Here is a 16,681-nt window from a genome sequence, read left to right as displayed (position 1 = left end):
CCCCCCCAATATCCAGCCCTGCTCTTTGCTCACTTTCACCAGGGAACATGACCTGCAAACACACATATCCACACAGACACTTTTCAATAGATGGGAAAAAAAACTACTGTTGTTTGACTACTTGACAGTGCAGATGTAAAAAGGCTGAAGGGGAAATTCTGTCTAAAAAAACACACATGCTCAACCGAGACCTTGAGCCACAGACGATCGTCCAGTTTCATTTTCCTGCAGATGGTTGATCAGGAGGGATGTTGACACCTGCTAATCTGCCGTAATCTGTGTTTATGTAATGTTATTGTGGTGGAGGCGGGCCAGGAATACTGTAGCATTTTAGTGAGGAGGGTCAAAGGGAAATGCCAAGAGTTTATTTTTAATTGTCAAGACAGTCCAGATCTGCTTTCAGAGCCAGGAAAATCCAGAGGCAGTCTCCCTTACACTGTATATCTTATTATTACATCTCTCTGTCTCTCTGCAATATATAGCATCTGCGAATTTCTGCAGAGGTGGCGAGACTGCTCAAGTAGAAGCACTACAGGGGCCGCAAATACTGACAGATTTTTGTGTCATTTTCTTGTAGCAGTCATACATTTAAACAAAATACCTCAGGTGGGGGATTTTGTAAATTTTCTGGGAGTTTTGCCAGTGTATCCTCAGTGAGTTCTCATGAGACTATATTGTTTAAACTACACGTGTTTCCTAGCTGCTGACACATTTCTGTGTATACAGTGATGATGATGAGGTTGGATAACATTACTTTTGAGGATAGCAATTAGAAACTAATACAAACATTTGTGCTGCAATAGATCATGTACTCTTGTGTTTTTAACATAACAAACAACTCTTTTCTAAATGCGTGGTCCTTATTCACAATTAGTTTTCTCCATAATTGTATTGATTGATCAACATTTCCTTCCATCTATTTCCGCTGCAAAATTTCACCCAACACCTCTCTGCCTGGCTGTTCTGGGAGCTTTCTCATTTTACTTTGCGGTAAAGTCGCTTTGAGTCTCACGCTGGCCTACTTTAAAGGGTACCTATCATGCAAAATGCACTTTTTGATGTCTTTTATATACATATGTGTCCCCGGTGTGTCAGGGAAATCACTCAGCATCAGAAAATAAAACCCTCTCTCTTTTCCTCCGTACCCAAATCTCTAGAAACGGGGGTACAACGGAGCTGATCCAGATTTATGGCCGATATGACGTCATATTGGCGGCGGACCCACAGCACTATCAGAAAGGTTGCTATCAGAAAAAATGCCCGACTGTTTTGGACGTAATATGGTCGGTGTTTACACTAGCATTGCTAACACTCAGAGCTAACCTGTACTGCACAGAGCATGTGTGTGAAGAAGCAGGAAATAAAAAGGAACTCACCTTGTTGTGGTATAACCGGCAAGAGAGAAAGCCTTTGGGCTCCATACTGTTTCAGAAATAATCCTTGATAATCCATGATATGGCGTTTCATCACGGCAGTATCTGCCGGTATAATCTCCCGCATGAGCAAGCATAAACTCCGCCCCTCTTTTCTATAAATGTTTTTCTTCTTTTAAAGCTTTATACATAAAAAGCACTTTTTAAATAGGAAGTGAAATAGAGGGATATGAGGCATGGCTAGAATGGGTGATCTGTTTGGTATTTTGAGCAAAACACTTCATAGACATGTTTTTTATATATTTGTATATATCTGAAACCTATGCTATTGCCTAAAAATAGCATGATAGGTGCACTTTAAATCAACGTTACACTGGACTGTCAAAACCCTGCAACCCAGCTGTTGGGTGAAACAGGACAATTAGGACGCCAATTCCAGTGAAGTCTGACTCTTGACTGGAAGTGTGTTGTGTCACAAGCCATGGGAAGGCTGCTCTCTAACGTCACTCTCTGTAAATGTTGCATGGTTGCCCCGTCAGTGAGTACACCTCTATTAAAGACGTCTGTATACAAAGGCAGATAACTGTCCTCAGCTTGGCCACACTGTCAACTTTTGTACAGTTACCATCCCAACAGTATCCACACAACATTAGGGATGGTTTTCCCACATGCAGTTGCGATGGTCCACGGCTTTTACTTTTATTTTCAAGAGGTATCAAGACTATTTTTCTCATGCACTGTTTATACTCACACATAGAAAAAAGTAATCCTATACGGAGCCAGAATGTGCAGGGCTGCTTCTAAAGTGACGTTATATAACATTTGATAAAGTCAATCTAATGAGGAGAGTCAGGCTTTTGGATTTTACAAAAAGTAATTTATACATTGCAGGAGTTGAATGAAAGATGTAAGAAGGTTGTTTTTGTGTCAAGGTGTTCAGGATGAGTTAGAGTGATAAAGTGCTTAGGAAGGTGTGTGTAGCCAACGTCTGTGTAGACCATAACCACAGGCAGAAATAAATCAATAGCTTTAGCCTTGCCATTATCTCTCAACAGCACACAGCCTGACCCTAATGGGTGGTTGCACCTGCAGCCCGCCGATTACAGATGCTGAATAATGTGGAAGCTAACTGTAGCTAAGTGCTGATAAGGAATGAACTTGATAGTTAATCTAAATGTGGTAAAGCTTGCTCCCTATTAAGGCCTTCAATGCTCCATCTGACAACTACTCTGTGGCATCATTAGTTATCATAAATTAAAAGATGATGAGTTTAGCTACTGAGGCAAGACAGAGATAGAAATCTAAATATAATCAAAAGGTAATGCTGTAAAGAAGGCTCCATAGACCATATCAGGTTCAAGTAGGTGTATAGCAACATGTTCACCAGAAAGAGTGATGGATAGTATGGATGAAATTCTCTACCAGGGTGTATGGTATTTCATATCAGATATCATATGCTGCAAACTGAGGAATTATGAACTTTATGGAAAATCAATTGAGAAATTGTTTGTCTGTTTTTTTTACCAGTTCAGCAAAAAAACATCTGACGAATCATACAAATCCAATATTGTCATAAATAAGTCCTGCTCATTGACTTGCCACATATACATACAAAGGGCTAATATACCTATACGTTTTAAATCTAGAGCTATAAGATGCATGTTTAAAGTTCGTTATAAGCTCCAAGCTATATAAAAGTCAAAGATGATCATCATCTGTATGTGGTGGGTTTAGGTCTCAAACACTTTTGTACATCAACCTGTATTTTTCTGTTTTGAGATTTATTCTCGGAGCACGTATTCGTAACTTTACCCCATCTGGCACGTGAGCGCTGTGCATATAGTTTTCATGGTGAGAAGGCTGCATGACAGTGCAGGCAAATGTGCATGGTTGCAGAGGCACACAAAAACTACCCCTGACATCCTCAGGTTTTTAGGATACCTTTGTCAAGAGCTGCTTTAAATCTAACTTACAGTTTGGAGCAAACCAAGATTTTCTCTCTATTTCCATCTTCTTCCTGCTCTCTCTGCTCGTTGTCTGTCTCTTGTCTGTCTAGATCCCGGGATAGCCCAGGTCTCTGTGTCTTTCTCCTGTTGTCCCTGCCTGGCTGCACCCGCATGCAAGGCCCATCTTAAGTGTTGTTAAGATCATTTTAATTTATAACGGCAGTCACTATAAACATGTGAGGAAGCAGCACCATGGAGACAGAGCTCAAACAAAATCACAATGTGGGACCGTATTTATAAGGTCTGCCTGGCCTGCAGAAAGCGCTTTGCAATGTGTGTGTATATACGCGTGTGTCTGTGTGTGTCATTGCTCATGTGGCTGAGTGTGCATGCTGTCAGGAAAAGGTCTTGATTGGCGTCTGCACTGTTGCAAAATGTGTGTGCATTCATCCATGTGTAGGTTTATGGAGATTGTCGCTGTGTGTTAAAGCCTTGCCAATTGCATTGTGGGCTGAGCATAACAATAATCAAATGTTAACGACGAGGCCTTAATTACGCAGACTGCCCGCCACTCTTGTGAGACTATTTTTCACTGCGTTCGGTCCCCTCCTGCCATAAACGCTTATCACATCACTCGAGCGCAGTGTAATATCCTATTCCTGTGCGATGGTTACTGTTTCAGTTCCTTTTAGTGTTTAGTGTTTTTTGCCTTTCTGCACTCTTTCCTCAGTCTATTTCCATTAGAACTTACTACACTTTTTTGTTCCAGCTGCATCTCTTTGTCGGTTTTTCCTTCTGTTTCTCTTTTTAATCCTCCTCTTTCTATCTTTTGATTGCACACTACAAGTACATGAAGTCAACAGGCGTCTCTAGGAGAGGAGGAGGGGGAGAAACTTTGTTCAAAGGTCATCTTACCCTATCTCCAAAGTCTTCTACATCTACTTCAGCTTCTGTTGCTGCTCTGGCCACACTTTACATTACTTCATCCACAGTTTACAAGAAAGATTTCTTATGATGAAGGGTTATTGATGATACAAATGTTTCATGATTTCAAAATATGTTTTCTTTTAGCGTAAACATGTACAACACTGTTTTGCCACATCAAACTTCCTTCTCTTCACCGGAGTCCTGTCCGATTTTTCTTTCATACTTTTCTCCCTTTGCAATAAAACACACACACACACACACACACACACACACACACACACACACACACACACACACACACACACACAAACAAACACAGTAAATATGTTCTTACTTGCCAGCATCATTGTTTACCATGCACACAACATGTGAGTGTGTTTGTACGGGTGTGTTTGCGTGTGCTTTTGTGTGTGTCGGTTGGACTTCTCTTGGCCCTGAGATTAAAGAAATGTCAGCAAGTGTGTGATGAGACCTCACAGACGATACCTCATCTCTCCCTCTCTTTTCCATTCTGGCTCTCTTCGTCTCACTGTCCCCTCGTCTGTCCAATACATTATTCAACCAGCTCTTCGTGTCTCTTGCCCACCATTTTCTCATTATCCATGTCGATGTCTGATACCTACTGACTTCTTGTGTTAATATGAATCCCTCTCTTTTTCTCTCTCTCTGCTACTTTATAGGGCTTCCAAATCAATCATTTGGGATTTTGGCCAGACCATGTAGTGTTTTGTCTTAGTGTAAACAATTAACCGCTGAATTAGAATGCAGTTTCAGAAAGCTGACATGTGATAGCGACTCATCAATCAAGGTAGCGACATGTGGACCACAAACTTGTCAGGACAATGTTTTCTGTGGTAATACATAAATTCATACATTGGGTCATTTTCTCAGAGATCTCTATACAATACAAGGTTTTTTAACTTTTTGTAGAATTGAATGTGTCTCAGTAATACCCTGATTTTAAGAAAGTACCTAGTCTAAGGGAGAGGCAAGTGAGAGACAGGATTGACAATTGGGAATAGTAAGAAGAGAAGAAGATGTTAGCGGTCTGGACAAAGTCAGAAAGAACAGGAACATGGGGTAGAGGGGGTTAGGTGGGATGAATAATTCAGAAGAGTATTATCTCTTCTACGCCTATAGCCTGTCACTTAATTGGTTCTAAGAAGTTAAAGAGTGGAGAGGGTGTGACTGAGAGGCCCACAAGTGGTACACTCTGATTTGGCTCTGCTTCAGATACATCAAAATAACAGAGGAGATGAAGGAGAGGAGACAAGGGTCGGAAAAGGAGAGAAGTTAGGGTGGGAATTAGGAAATGGGTTTACTAAAGGAAACATGTAAGAGTAAAAATTGTGGCTTAATATGTTCGACCGTGAATAAGACAGGACATTGACATGACTGTAGTGACATAATCAAACACTCACTGTAACTCTAACAACACGCAGTAGTGTTGATGAAAAAGAAGACAAAAAAAGCTTTATCGAAATCTCATTTTATTTTCGTTGACATAAAACAGAAGACAAAAAATCAAAGACTGTTTTATTTCTCTTCAATGCAGCTGTTCTGTGTCCTGTCCTGTGCTGTGCTGCCATATCAGGACTACAGTCAGGATGACTCCATAACTTACTTTCTTAAGGTTAAATGACAGCAACAGGGCTTTGTTAAAAGGAAACCATGGTCACTCTTTGGCTGGACTAGATCGACTGCTTTGTTAAATAAAATCTGATGACTAAAAAAAGACCAAACATTTAATTTATTGAATAAAACTCTATTACAACAGTTACGGTTTTCTTTGATTCAGATAAGACTAAAATGCCCAGACCTTGAGTCATTGAAAAAAACAGGACGAGCTAGACTAAATATAATGAAAACTAACAAGGACATATGACACAGTACAAGACTTAATATTAAAAAACGAACTAAATAAACAGTAAACTAATGGACATTAATCAATATTCAACTTTAGTTAGTCAGAAACTCCACATAATCAGTTTGTTGTGATGAAAAGATCCTAAAAGTGAATGTTGATGTCTGCAGTCTTGTGTGGGAGGCACTGACTTATGTTTTGAGTATCCAGTCCAGCAAAATAAAGGAGGGACTTGTGTAACCTTAATGAATGCTCTTTATCCTGCTTCATGTTTTTGTTTGGCCGCAAGGGATGTGTGTCATAGGGGGAAAAAATAACACCACACTCCACATAGATGAGATATTTATGAACCAAACTGTAGGCAAATAAAAGGCCAAGTCCAAGCATTAAAACATACTTCTTGTGCTATATTCAGTTAGAAAACAAGGGCCAAAAGAAGGATAAAATGGTGCAGTTTGCATTCAATAAAAACGTTGCTGTGAACTGTAACAGATGCAGTAGTGCATGAGGAGCAGCACCCTTTAGCTTACACAAAAATGTAAGCTGTGCTCTTTTGCCCCCTCTTAGATTAGATATTGTGTTTTGTACAAGTAGTTAAAAACACAAGCTGCCCAACCTAGAATTCTCAGTTGTAACAAGATTAGTTTGTGGCAATAATGCAGCTCCAAAAGTTATTGTGAAAAATAGCAAAGTCGCGACGTGGGTGTGGTATGTTTGTGTGGAAAGTGGTGGTGTTGGTAGGGCTTCACTGGAAGATGATATAAGCTTTTGAAACATGGCTCTGGACTCTTTCTCAAAATTACACATAACATAAAGATACTGACAGTTACACAAAGACACAGAGACAGACACTCAAACATTTAGTCTGACAGGGAGGGATAGCAGCGCTCACACTGGATTGAGGAGTAACACAGTGCAGCCCCTTCATGTGATGTGACCCTGGTACCAGTGTTTGACTTAATCACAGCAGAGATAACGTTAACGGACAGATAACGGGGCAGACTACGGGTCCTTTAGAAGAGAAGTCTCCACCACTGTAGCTACTGCTTATCTGTCCCATACCGACTGACGGTTCACCATCAAAGAAGGAACACCAGCTTTAGGGTCGTGGGGTCGCTTCTTTGGCGGACTGTTCTTAGTGAAAGGAGTCTGCGGCAGCATCAAGCCCCCATACCGACCCGCCTTAAAACACAGACCCCATATCCTCTACCATGCTATGAAGGGGTGACTTTTCTGCCTTGTCATCACCTTTCATATCTATACAACCAATGAGTTTATGATTGTTTACTAGAGAACTAAGTTCTTCATAGAGCTATCCCTCTCTGCTCTCAAAGTCCACCAGATCGATGCATCTTACAAATATGAGAAATGTTCTTGCTAATTCCAAAGTTGATGAATGATCTCAAAATAACAAAATAATCTTGATTATGATTTTTGCCATAGGAAGCCATGTTATATAGTGCACTTCATCTACCCTCAATCGCTTTACCTTGCAGAAAGCACTTTCAAACAGGGAACCAAAGCTGTTATCTACTGTATGTTCTCTTTGAAGCCACCAGGCTCCTCTGACAAAAATCAGTAATTTTACCTGCACAATACAAAAGTCTACCACTGCCTTGAATGGTTAGTTAGTTTGTGTTAATGTGTGACTTGTATTAGTTTGGATTCACTAACTGACTGATAAACTGCCTAGCTAATATATCAGCAGATATTCACTTTAATACTTGAACACTGTTTCCACAGTGCTCTGGGTCTCTGGGACATGCGCAATGTGAATGCAGTGTTCAGTTCATAATTATTCTCTATCAAATGTCTAAAAACAAACGAAGAAAGTAAGGGGCTTAATTATAGAGATTTTGAAATAGTGTCACAAATATGAATTTTATTAACCCTCAAATACTTAACTCTGAACAATATACTTAACATAATTTTTTCAAATAATAGACCTTCGAGGCAGTATCTGCATCATACATCCAATATTTATCAGTCTTTTTTCATTTTTTACAGGACATCATTACACTATACAGATTGGTTCATAGATGTTTTTTTCACACCATACTTTGAATACCTTCTAACCCTCTGTATTATTAACGGTTTCCTTGACATAATTGTAAATCCTGTCAGCTCTTCCTCGAGATCCGTTGACCACCGGGGTTGTGGTGGTGACCGGCTCACTTTCTCACACCCTGTGCCTCAAACTGCTGATCCCAAATCCATTAACCCAGGTTCAACAGTAACAGTCACCACTTTCCTTTTGTTGTTTCTCAATCCTCAAGAGATGCCCCTGACCTTCTGTAATCCATCACTGTAGATCCCTGCTGCCGTGGTAACAAGATTAGACCTGTCACAGAGTAATGATGATTTGCCTGAAGTTCAGACGAACCCCCGCTCAAGGAGTAGGGTAACGCTGTGTAGGGTCTATGTGTGTTTTGAGTCATGGGGGGTTTCACTACTAATAGAGCTCCTGCAAGTCACATGATTTAGCCTGCTGGTATGTCTTTGAGTTCAACCTTTTAAATAAGTGCAAAATACGTCGATAGAGATAACACGTTTGAATCAAAAGCACCAAGAGTTGTCTCTGCTTCCCATTTGGTTTCAACAAAAGACCCTTCCCCAACCTCCAGCCCTGCTGATCCAAGCTGTGAGAAGGTGAGCTCACTCTCTGGTTCAATGGTGAAATGTCAGCATTATACAAGCACACTGGTGTGTGAAGTAGCGTCCCACACTCGTACTAAAGGCTCTGTAGACTCTGTTCTAATTGGCTAGCTGGTGCTAACAATACCACAGCTAAATGTCAGAGCTCTCTCAGCACTTCCACCCCGGTCGCACCTCCGAGCTCTGTACTGTTCAATGACAGAATGTCCATAAGTAGCAAAGAACAGGGAATAAAAAAAGCTTCAGAAACAATGGAGTGCATCTGTATTGGCGTGTTTTGGGCTGTAGTGGGAGGTTGTGCGTTTGTGCTTGTTTGTGTGTATGCTTGTGTGTGTGGGTCCGTGCTTACGCCTGATTATAAGCTCATTTAGGTCTTTACGATTGTCACCATTTCTTCCAGCTTAGTGGAAACTGATGTACATATTGTGCAAATAAATCACACTGCTTCACTTTCCCCGTCTCTTTTTCTTTAATTGCTTTCATTTTTCTTAATTTATGTGGAAAATCTCACACCTAATTGTCCTGATGTAATAAACTGCACCCATATGATATCCCCACCAGGCCAGGGCAACACCAATCACCAAAGAAATTGTGTATAATAATAATAATTATTAATCCAGCCCTTGACTTTTCTCGCATCATGGATTTATCCTCCCTGTGTGGATATACTTTTATATGACTCAATTTAGTGGTTAGATATGTGGCTACAGTTTACATATTTACTCAGTCTCTAACCATCTAAACCTCATATTTGCACAGAATCACAGCGTCATACATTCTTTCTTACAATGAATGAGAATACTGATGCAAAATTGGATGGCATGTGTCTCGAGCAACAATGACCTGCTGCATAATTGTGTGTGTGTGTGTGTGTGTGTGTGTGTGTGTGTGTGTGTGTGTGTGTGTGTGTGTGTGTGTGTGTGTGTGTGTGTGTGTGTGTGTGTGTGTGTGTGTGTGTGTGTGTGTGTGTGTGTGTGTGTGAGAGAGATCATCTGGCTCAACAGTAGTAGTGTGGCACTTTGGTGGCGTGTGAAAAGTCTGTATGTAATAAAGCAAATAAAGTGTCCGCTGGTGCTGTTTGTGATGCAAACTGCCAAGGCTGCACCTTTGTGACACAACACGGTTTCTCTCAGTTATGTAAATAATTAATCTAGTCATGTAATATTCCTGAAGTTTGTGGCATTCAGAGGAAAACAAACACATTCCTGTCGTTTTTACACAACACACTTATGTCAGGTTTTCTCTCCCTTCCTTTCTCTCTTTCTGAAATGCTCACTCAGCTTCTTTACTCGTGAAAAAGCACTTTTCATCGGTTATTTGTTTGTGTGTTGGGGTTTTGTCCCTACGTTGAAAAGTTTGCTGTCCCAGAACAAGAAGAGGGAGGTGTGGGTAACTAACGGGCGGGGAGACTGGCATGTTCCGAGCCGTGCTGTGATTTGCTCTGCAGCTATCTGCGCACATTTTGCCTGCAGTCGCTATTTAAGGAAAGGGAAATGCTATTAATATCTTTCTACTGTTTCCACCTTTCTCCTCTCTTTCTCCTCTCCCTCCCTTTTATTTCTCTGCTTTCGACACTTTACTCCTCTCCGGACAAGGCTCGATACTTCCTCTCTTTGTTATTTGTTAGCTGCTGTTAGCGTTGTGTATGTGTTGCACTTTTGTAAACACAGTAGGCCTAAATGTTTGAAGTGCTGAATGTTCAAGGTGACATTAAACATAGTTTAGATAAAGCATATATGCCTAAATCTAATGTTCTAATTGAGCTTTTCTTTTGTGCGTTTGTTTAAGCAGGTCTATTTGTTTTGAATGTCCTTTTGGAAGGTGTCACTGGAAGTGTGTGTTCAATAATTCGACTGTGTCCATGTTTTTTTGTTGTTGAGTGTTTGTGCAACTGCGGCGTGTGCACAGACTACGGGTCAATTTCCTAAAGCCGTCGTCAGGGTCTCATTGACCAGGGCTGGCGCCACACATCCACGTAAATGTACAAGTTAAGTGACTTGACCCCAGGGCCACTTTCACTTTGCGTCAGACGTCAGCCTTCATCTGCTGCTTCCTTCCTGTTCCTCTAGATTACCCTTTCAATGGCATCCTTCTTTCTTTCTTTTTGAATCCTCAACCATCTGTCTTCACATGTTTCCACCTCAGTTTCATATTTTTCTCTGCAACTTCCCTCTCAGTCTTTTTCGTCGCCCTCTCCTCTCCCTGCGCCTCTTCTGTTGTGTGTAACTGAGAGCTGCTTTATCATCCAGTGGTGATTGAATCAAAGGTGCACTCTCCCACAGTCCAGCTTCCAGCGGCAGGCACGCTGACTGCCATGGAGCGGAGAGTGCAAGCCTCTTAAACACACACTGTGTAATGCAGCAATGCACAATATCCTATTTGTTTATTAGCACTGGTTAGATCTCACTAAAATATTTTCACAGTCCAGTCAAAGTAATGTGAGATCTCCTTTTTCACTTATGTATGCTTACAGGAAAACAGCCGTAAAAGCACCCAGCCTAGCTTCCATTAAAAGCAATCTGGATGCCCTGTATAGGCTGCTGTACATGTATTTGTTGTCTGATTGTCATCATGCAGAGGCTCCTGGTGTGTGATCGGTTAAAGTTTCAGGGGTAGATACTGTTCAAAGGATGTGAATGAATGATAATTATATTATGAAGAGTTATGTGTAGGCTACTCTTTCTTTCTTTCTATCTTTTTCTGTTTCACTGTGCTTGCATTTTCCCTGATTCTCCACAGTGTCCATGAGACAAATTACGCTGGGTCAGCGTTTGGAGGAAAGTCAGATATTCTGTTTATATAGCAGAGGATGCATTCTTTCTACAAGTATTTTTTTTTGGATCAATTACTAATGCAGACAGCCTTACAGTTAACCTCTTGAGCAGCTGTCTCTCGGCCTCTTTGAATTGCTACACATGAGATGCATCTGTAACTTAACATAACTTTAATACGTATGATGAGACAGGCTTTTACGTTAAACAGCTCTTCTTTGTTTTTTGTATTGTCTCGGGCCTGGCCATGCTGCAATGTTAATGCTGATATTTACATTCTCTTGTCTCCAAATCCTTAATATGATTTCCAGATATCTTTATTTTCAATATCATATCATATTTTTGTTGAGGTATGTCAGTGAAGCACTCAGGATTAAGCACATTTCTCCCTTATGTCCCCATGAGACCAACCTTGCTGATTTTGGGGATTTCGACTGATGCTTTTCTTTTAATTGACATTTCCCTGAAAAGAGGGAGGGCTGGTGGGACTGGGGGGAAAGTCTGCCCTCAGCAGAAATATGACTCCCTCTGGACATGCATCTTGCATTTGCCTGAATGTCTCCTCATCATTTTCATTTATGTATTTATTTATTAATGCGTTTGTTAATTTGTACAGTAATCTTGGCAGACGTTCCCAGGTCATGAAGAACGATTGTTGATTTCCATTCACAAATACTGTAGTAAATGTTGGTAGCAACCAGTGGGCATAGTGCTGAGAGATACCACAAGTAAGCCCCACATTACTGCGTACCCTGCGTTATGGTCTATTTTACTCTAAATGGGACATTGTTTACGAGGTGGACATCATACTGTTTTTAAGAAGACTTTGCGGCCAAAGAAATTATCAGGAAAACATTTTCTGAGATGATTAATCAAGGTATTTCTCATAGACAACCAGTGGAGTCTTGTCCTGCTGGATATTAGAGAAAACGCTTTTTGAGGCATTGGTTTTACTATTTGACCCGGAGGCGCTGCTTGAGTAACAATAGGTATAACAGTAATAATACCCAATATTGAATGACCAGCCTTAGTACTGTACCTAAGTGCTGTAAATACCATAGTTCTCATCATCAGTAGTCTTTGGTATGTTCTCAGTGTCTCTTTAAGCAACACAGGACACTCTCAGATGCTTGGTTTAAGGGCTTCAACATAGATGATGTAAATAGTATTTGGCAGCCGTATGTGAGTTTCAGAGTTATTGGGATTTGAGGCCTGCCTGTGGCTTGAGGTCTGAATGAGATGAGGTTGGAGTGGTTTGCCACACAACACCCAGTAAAATTCTACATTGTGATTAAAAATGACTGCATAAACAAATATGGTTAACCGTGTTGGCAGTTACTCACTGCAGTATCTTAGTGTTACTGTATGTAAGTGATAGCATTACATTCAGGTAAATGCAGAGTTGCTTACTTGACTTATTTTTATACAGAAATGTTGCAGTGCGTCGTGTAAAAAAAGCCAAGCTGTCAATCAGGATCTCTGTGCTGTGACTTGTTTCCTGTCATAAAGCACAAGTCAATGAAAAGAAACCACCTGAGATGTTGCCCCAACTAATCTGCTATGGAAATACACACAGCGTTAAATCGAGGGGAAAATGACAGGAAGTTTAGTCAGCATGATACTCAGTTGATGAATGACTAAAATGCGTTGTATGCAGATAGTCTGATTGTGTTTTTGTAATTTAACTCTGCCTTGACTGATGCACAAACAGTGCATGCATCACTGCACTGTGGAAATACAGTACATAGTAGTTTAGAGGGGGGTCAGTTTATAGTGTCTTTCTAGCTGTCAAAGATCTACATCTCACCATCTAAAAGCTGTGTATGGCCAAATAATACGAAATAACATTTTCAGAAGTTGCTCGTTCACTTTCTCCTCGCACATGTTTTTGTATAACACTCCTTTTATACGCGGTTTTAGAGAAGGACAAAATAAGTTTGAATTAAGGCTTTTCAGATTGACCGTATCAACCTCTATTGGTTGTGTATAAGTTTTGCTTTTGCAGTAAGATATTGGCAAGTTGCCAATACCTAAATTGGCCCTCAGGGTTTGAGTCAGAGAAGAAATGTGTCGTTCTTATCTTTTCCACTTCTGCTAAATGCACTTCTTACTATCTCTGTCCCTTTTAGATTTTCTGTGGTACTGTGTCAATGGAATCAATAATCATAAATACAATATTAAATAACGTCCAATTTCTGTTTGTTTCTCCGCAGCAACTGCCGACTGCTTTTTTGTTTTCTGACTTGCACCAGTTTTAAGCAGCTTTCCAATGTGAGCGCCTAAAATGCATTTCATTTCAAACACCCTGGCCTGATGAGAGACCAGTTGATCGCATTACTAATCGGAGAGAAAGGGCACCATTGTGCGAGACCTTGAGCATTAGTTTGGTGTCGAACAAGTGTTCTAACTTTGTGCTCTGACATCTACACCAGCTGGACCAGCAGCTGCCACCTGCTAATCCTGATCACTGATGGATATTCACATGGCACAGAGTGCAGTGCTGCTTTGTGTTTGTGTGCAAATCACTACTCTCTTTACCTAACATGTTGTCATACAATAATGATTAGACCACAGTTATTGTATGGGTGCTTTGGTTCTGCTATCTGAGCTGCAGTAAAAGTTAATCAGCCACTATTGACCAGCTATATTCTGACTTAACTATAAAGTAATTTAAAGTTGTATACAACAGAACCTACTTATACAGAATGATATATTAGCTGCCATTAGCTTACCTTTTAAAGCTTTATTATTAATTCTTATTTTTGTTATATCCTTGCTGACTTATATTGTTTCTTGAATTCTGGTTCTGTTGTGTTTAGAGGTATCTCTTGACCCTAATAAGAGGGCCTGATTAATAAATGTACTGTGACGTTTAGAGGAATGTTAAAGGTGGGGTAGGTACGTTTGAGAAACCGGCTCGAGATACACTTTTTGTTATATTCCATGGAATGCTCTTAACATCCCGATAGCGATGAATAAGTGCTTTGACAAAAAATCCATTAAAAAATGTCATCTGTGGAAGCCGTAGTACTGTAAAACGTACGACCAATTATTTTAGCCGGCCCGGCTAAAATAACTGGATGGCCTACCTGCCTGTCAGCCTTCCATCTGTGCACAAATGTATCTCGTGCCCTCATTGGTCATGTGCACGTTCGACGTTCGTGTGTGTTGGAGGAGGGGCTCTGTAAGGAAGTGGCAGATTTTTTCCGGCTGTGTATTTTCAAATTCTAGCGCACTCAAGCTGGTTTGTCCAAAATTACCTACCCCACCTTTAAGAAAAACATTTATTTAATTTGTTCCCTAATTAGCCCAAGTGTTTTGCACCAGCCTGCCCTCAGTTATCTTTATTTTTTGTTCACCCCTTCCCTTGTTTTATTCTCACAAAATGAAAGGGATGAAAACCAGGAAACACCCTGGATAAAATTAAAAATAAAGACATACAATGATTGACACATAATGATAGTACGAAATGGGTGTAATATCCTAACCTTATCTGAAAACAAATTCCACCTCTCTGCTGTCTGGTAGTACTGTTCGTACTTTTAATCGTGCTGTCGACAGTTCCTCTGAAACATCTAACAATAACTTTTTCCACTGGTTAAGTGGGACATAGTGTGGCGGTTGCTACATAAGTGGCAACATTTTTCTTGTCAGCAGCACACTATTTCAAACATAAATGTTTTTACTTTGAAGTTAAACTTAATGTATCATCCTGAGTTTACTTAAGGCAGTTTGTAACCTGTTCCTTCAAACGATTTTTCAACATATGCAGTCTCTTTATTAATATTATTATTCTTGACTTCAAACTCTTAAGGATGTAATAACTGCATGTGAAAAATGATCTATAAACTATAAAAGTAGGTAATTATAGTTTTGGAAATTAAAAGAGATGTTGGACAGAAGAGAAAATAATGTTGCTCATCTCCCTCTCGTCTCTTCTTCCAGTGAAGACTTCTCCTTTGTTTATAGTCACATAAAAGGGCCTCGAACATGAAACACAATTTAACAGAATTTATGTTGTGTTTTATAAACGAGTAGTTATTATGCTGAAGTGGCCATAACTTGCGTGCGGGGCAGTCTTTTTTTGTCTTCCTGTGAAAGAAGTGGTACAGTACTTGTCATCAGACAGTACAGTAAACTTTTCAGACATGCTGCTTAAAACTTCACTGGCCAAAGTAAAATACTTCAGTACTCTTAAGATACTAAGATTAGGGATAAACTTGGAGCTACACATGCTTTAAACATTGAACTATTCACAACATCCTCCTTGTAAACAGCTCACAGTTCATTCAGAGTTTCTCTTCGTTTTCGTCATGTGACTTTAGGTCTCAGCCAAGTCATTCATAGCTTCCCAGTTGTGCCAGTTGTTATAAACTTGAGTTTTTTTTACTTTTCCTGACTTTCGTCACAAATGATTCCTTCATAGACCGTTGGAAATTGGAAAATCTTCCAGTCAGATAATAATTTCTTTTAAAAAAAATTATAATTTCTTCTGTTTTTCTGGTATGATAATTGGTGTAATTTGGGCTGTTTTCTTTTAAAGTAAACATCTCATTCCTACCCCCTCGGGGCTTGTAGGGTTCAAAGGGTTAAAGCGCTTAAGTGCAGTTGGCATGAAACCAATAAAAGTAAGTACATATTCAGCTACAACTAATGTATATTCATACAGTGTATGACTTGGCTTGCTGTGCTTGTGTTGCGTTATGGATCAACAAATCCCATCTTGCTTGTTTGCAGTTTTGTTTTTCTCTGTTGGTTAATCACTCAGAGAGTAAACAAAGCATATTGTAAAGGTCCCATGTCATGGCCATTTGTACTGATCATAATTCCATTGTTGAGGTATACTAAAATAGATTTATATTGTGCAATTTTCCAAAATCACATTGGTTTCTCATACAGCATCTCTGTATAGTATGTGTATTCACCCTCTGTCCTAAACGGCTCGATGGAGCTCCTGCCCCCCCCCCCCCCCCGGAGTCGACTGTCGAGGCAGCATCAGGGACAGGCGGGACTCTGCCAACGCCTAGCGGCCGCTCCGACACCTCAGCCACCACTCGTGTGTGTGTTTGAGGTCGGTCGATGCACCACACACAAAGACCGACCAAAGCCGACCCAAGCCACAGAGCGGTCTGCCGTGACGCCGAA

The 16,681-nt window shown here is 40.3% G+C and overlaps 1 protein-coding gene across 1 annotated transcript in view; it reads left to right on the top strand.

Annotated features, from left to right (window-relative positions):
• Positions 1-16,681, top strand: part of LOC104947161 (potassium voltage-gated channel subfamily KQT member 4) — a 41,333-nt gene that overhangs the window by 170 nt on the left and 24,482 nt on the right. The window contains exon 2 of the mRNA XM_010773122.1: positions 1,219-1,240. Coding sequence (XP_010771424.1) covers positions 1,219-1,240 — 22 coding nt within the window. The remainder of the gene's footprint in view (positions 1-1,218; positions 1,241-16,681) is intronic.

The sequence above is a fragment of the Notothenia coriiceps genome, unplaced genomic scaffold (assembly GCF_000735185.1).
Source record: "Notothenia coriiceps isolate Sejong01 unplaced genomic scaffold, NC01 NC01_scaffold00012094, whole genome shotgun sequence".
NCBI classification, from domain to species: domain Eukaryota; kingdom Metazoa; phylum Chordata; class Actinopteri; order Perciformes; family Nototheniidae; genus Notothenia; species Notothenia coriiceps.
This window is presented reverse-complemented; position numbering and strand designations above follow the sequence as displayed.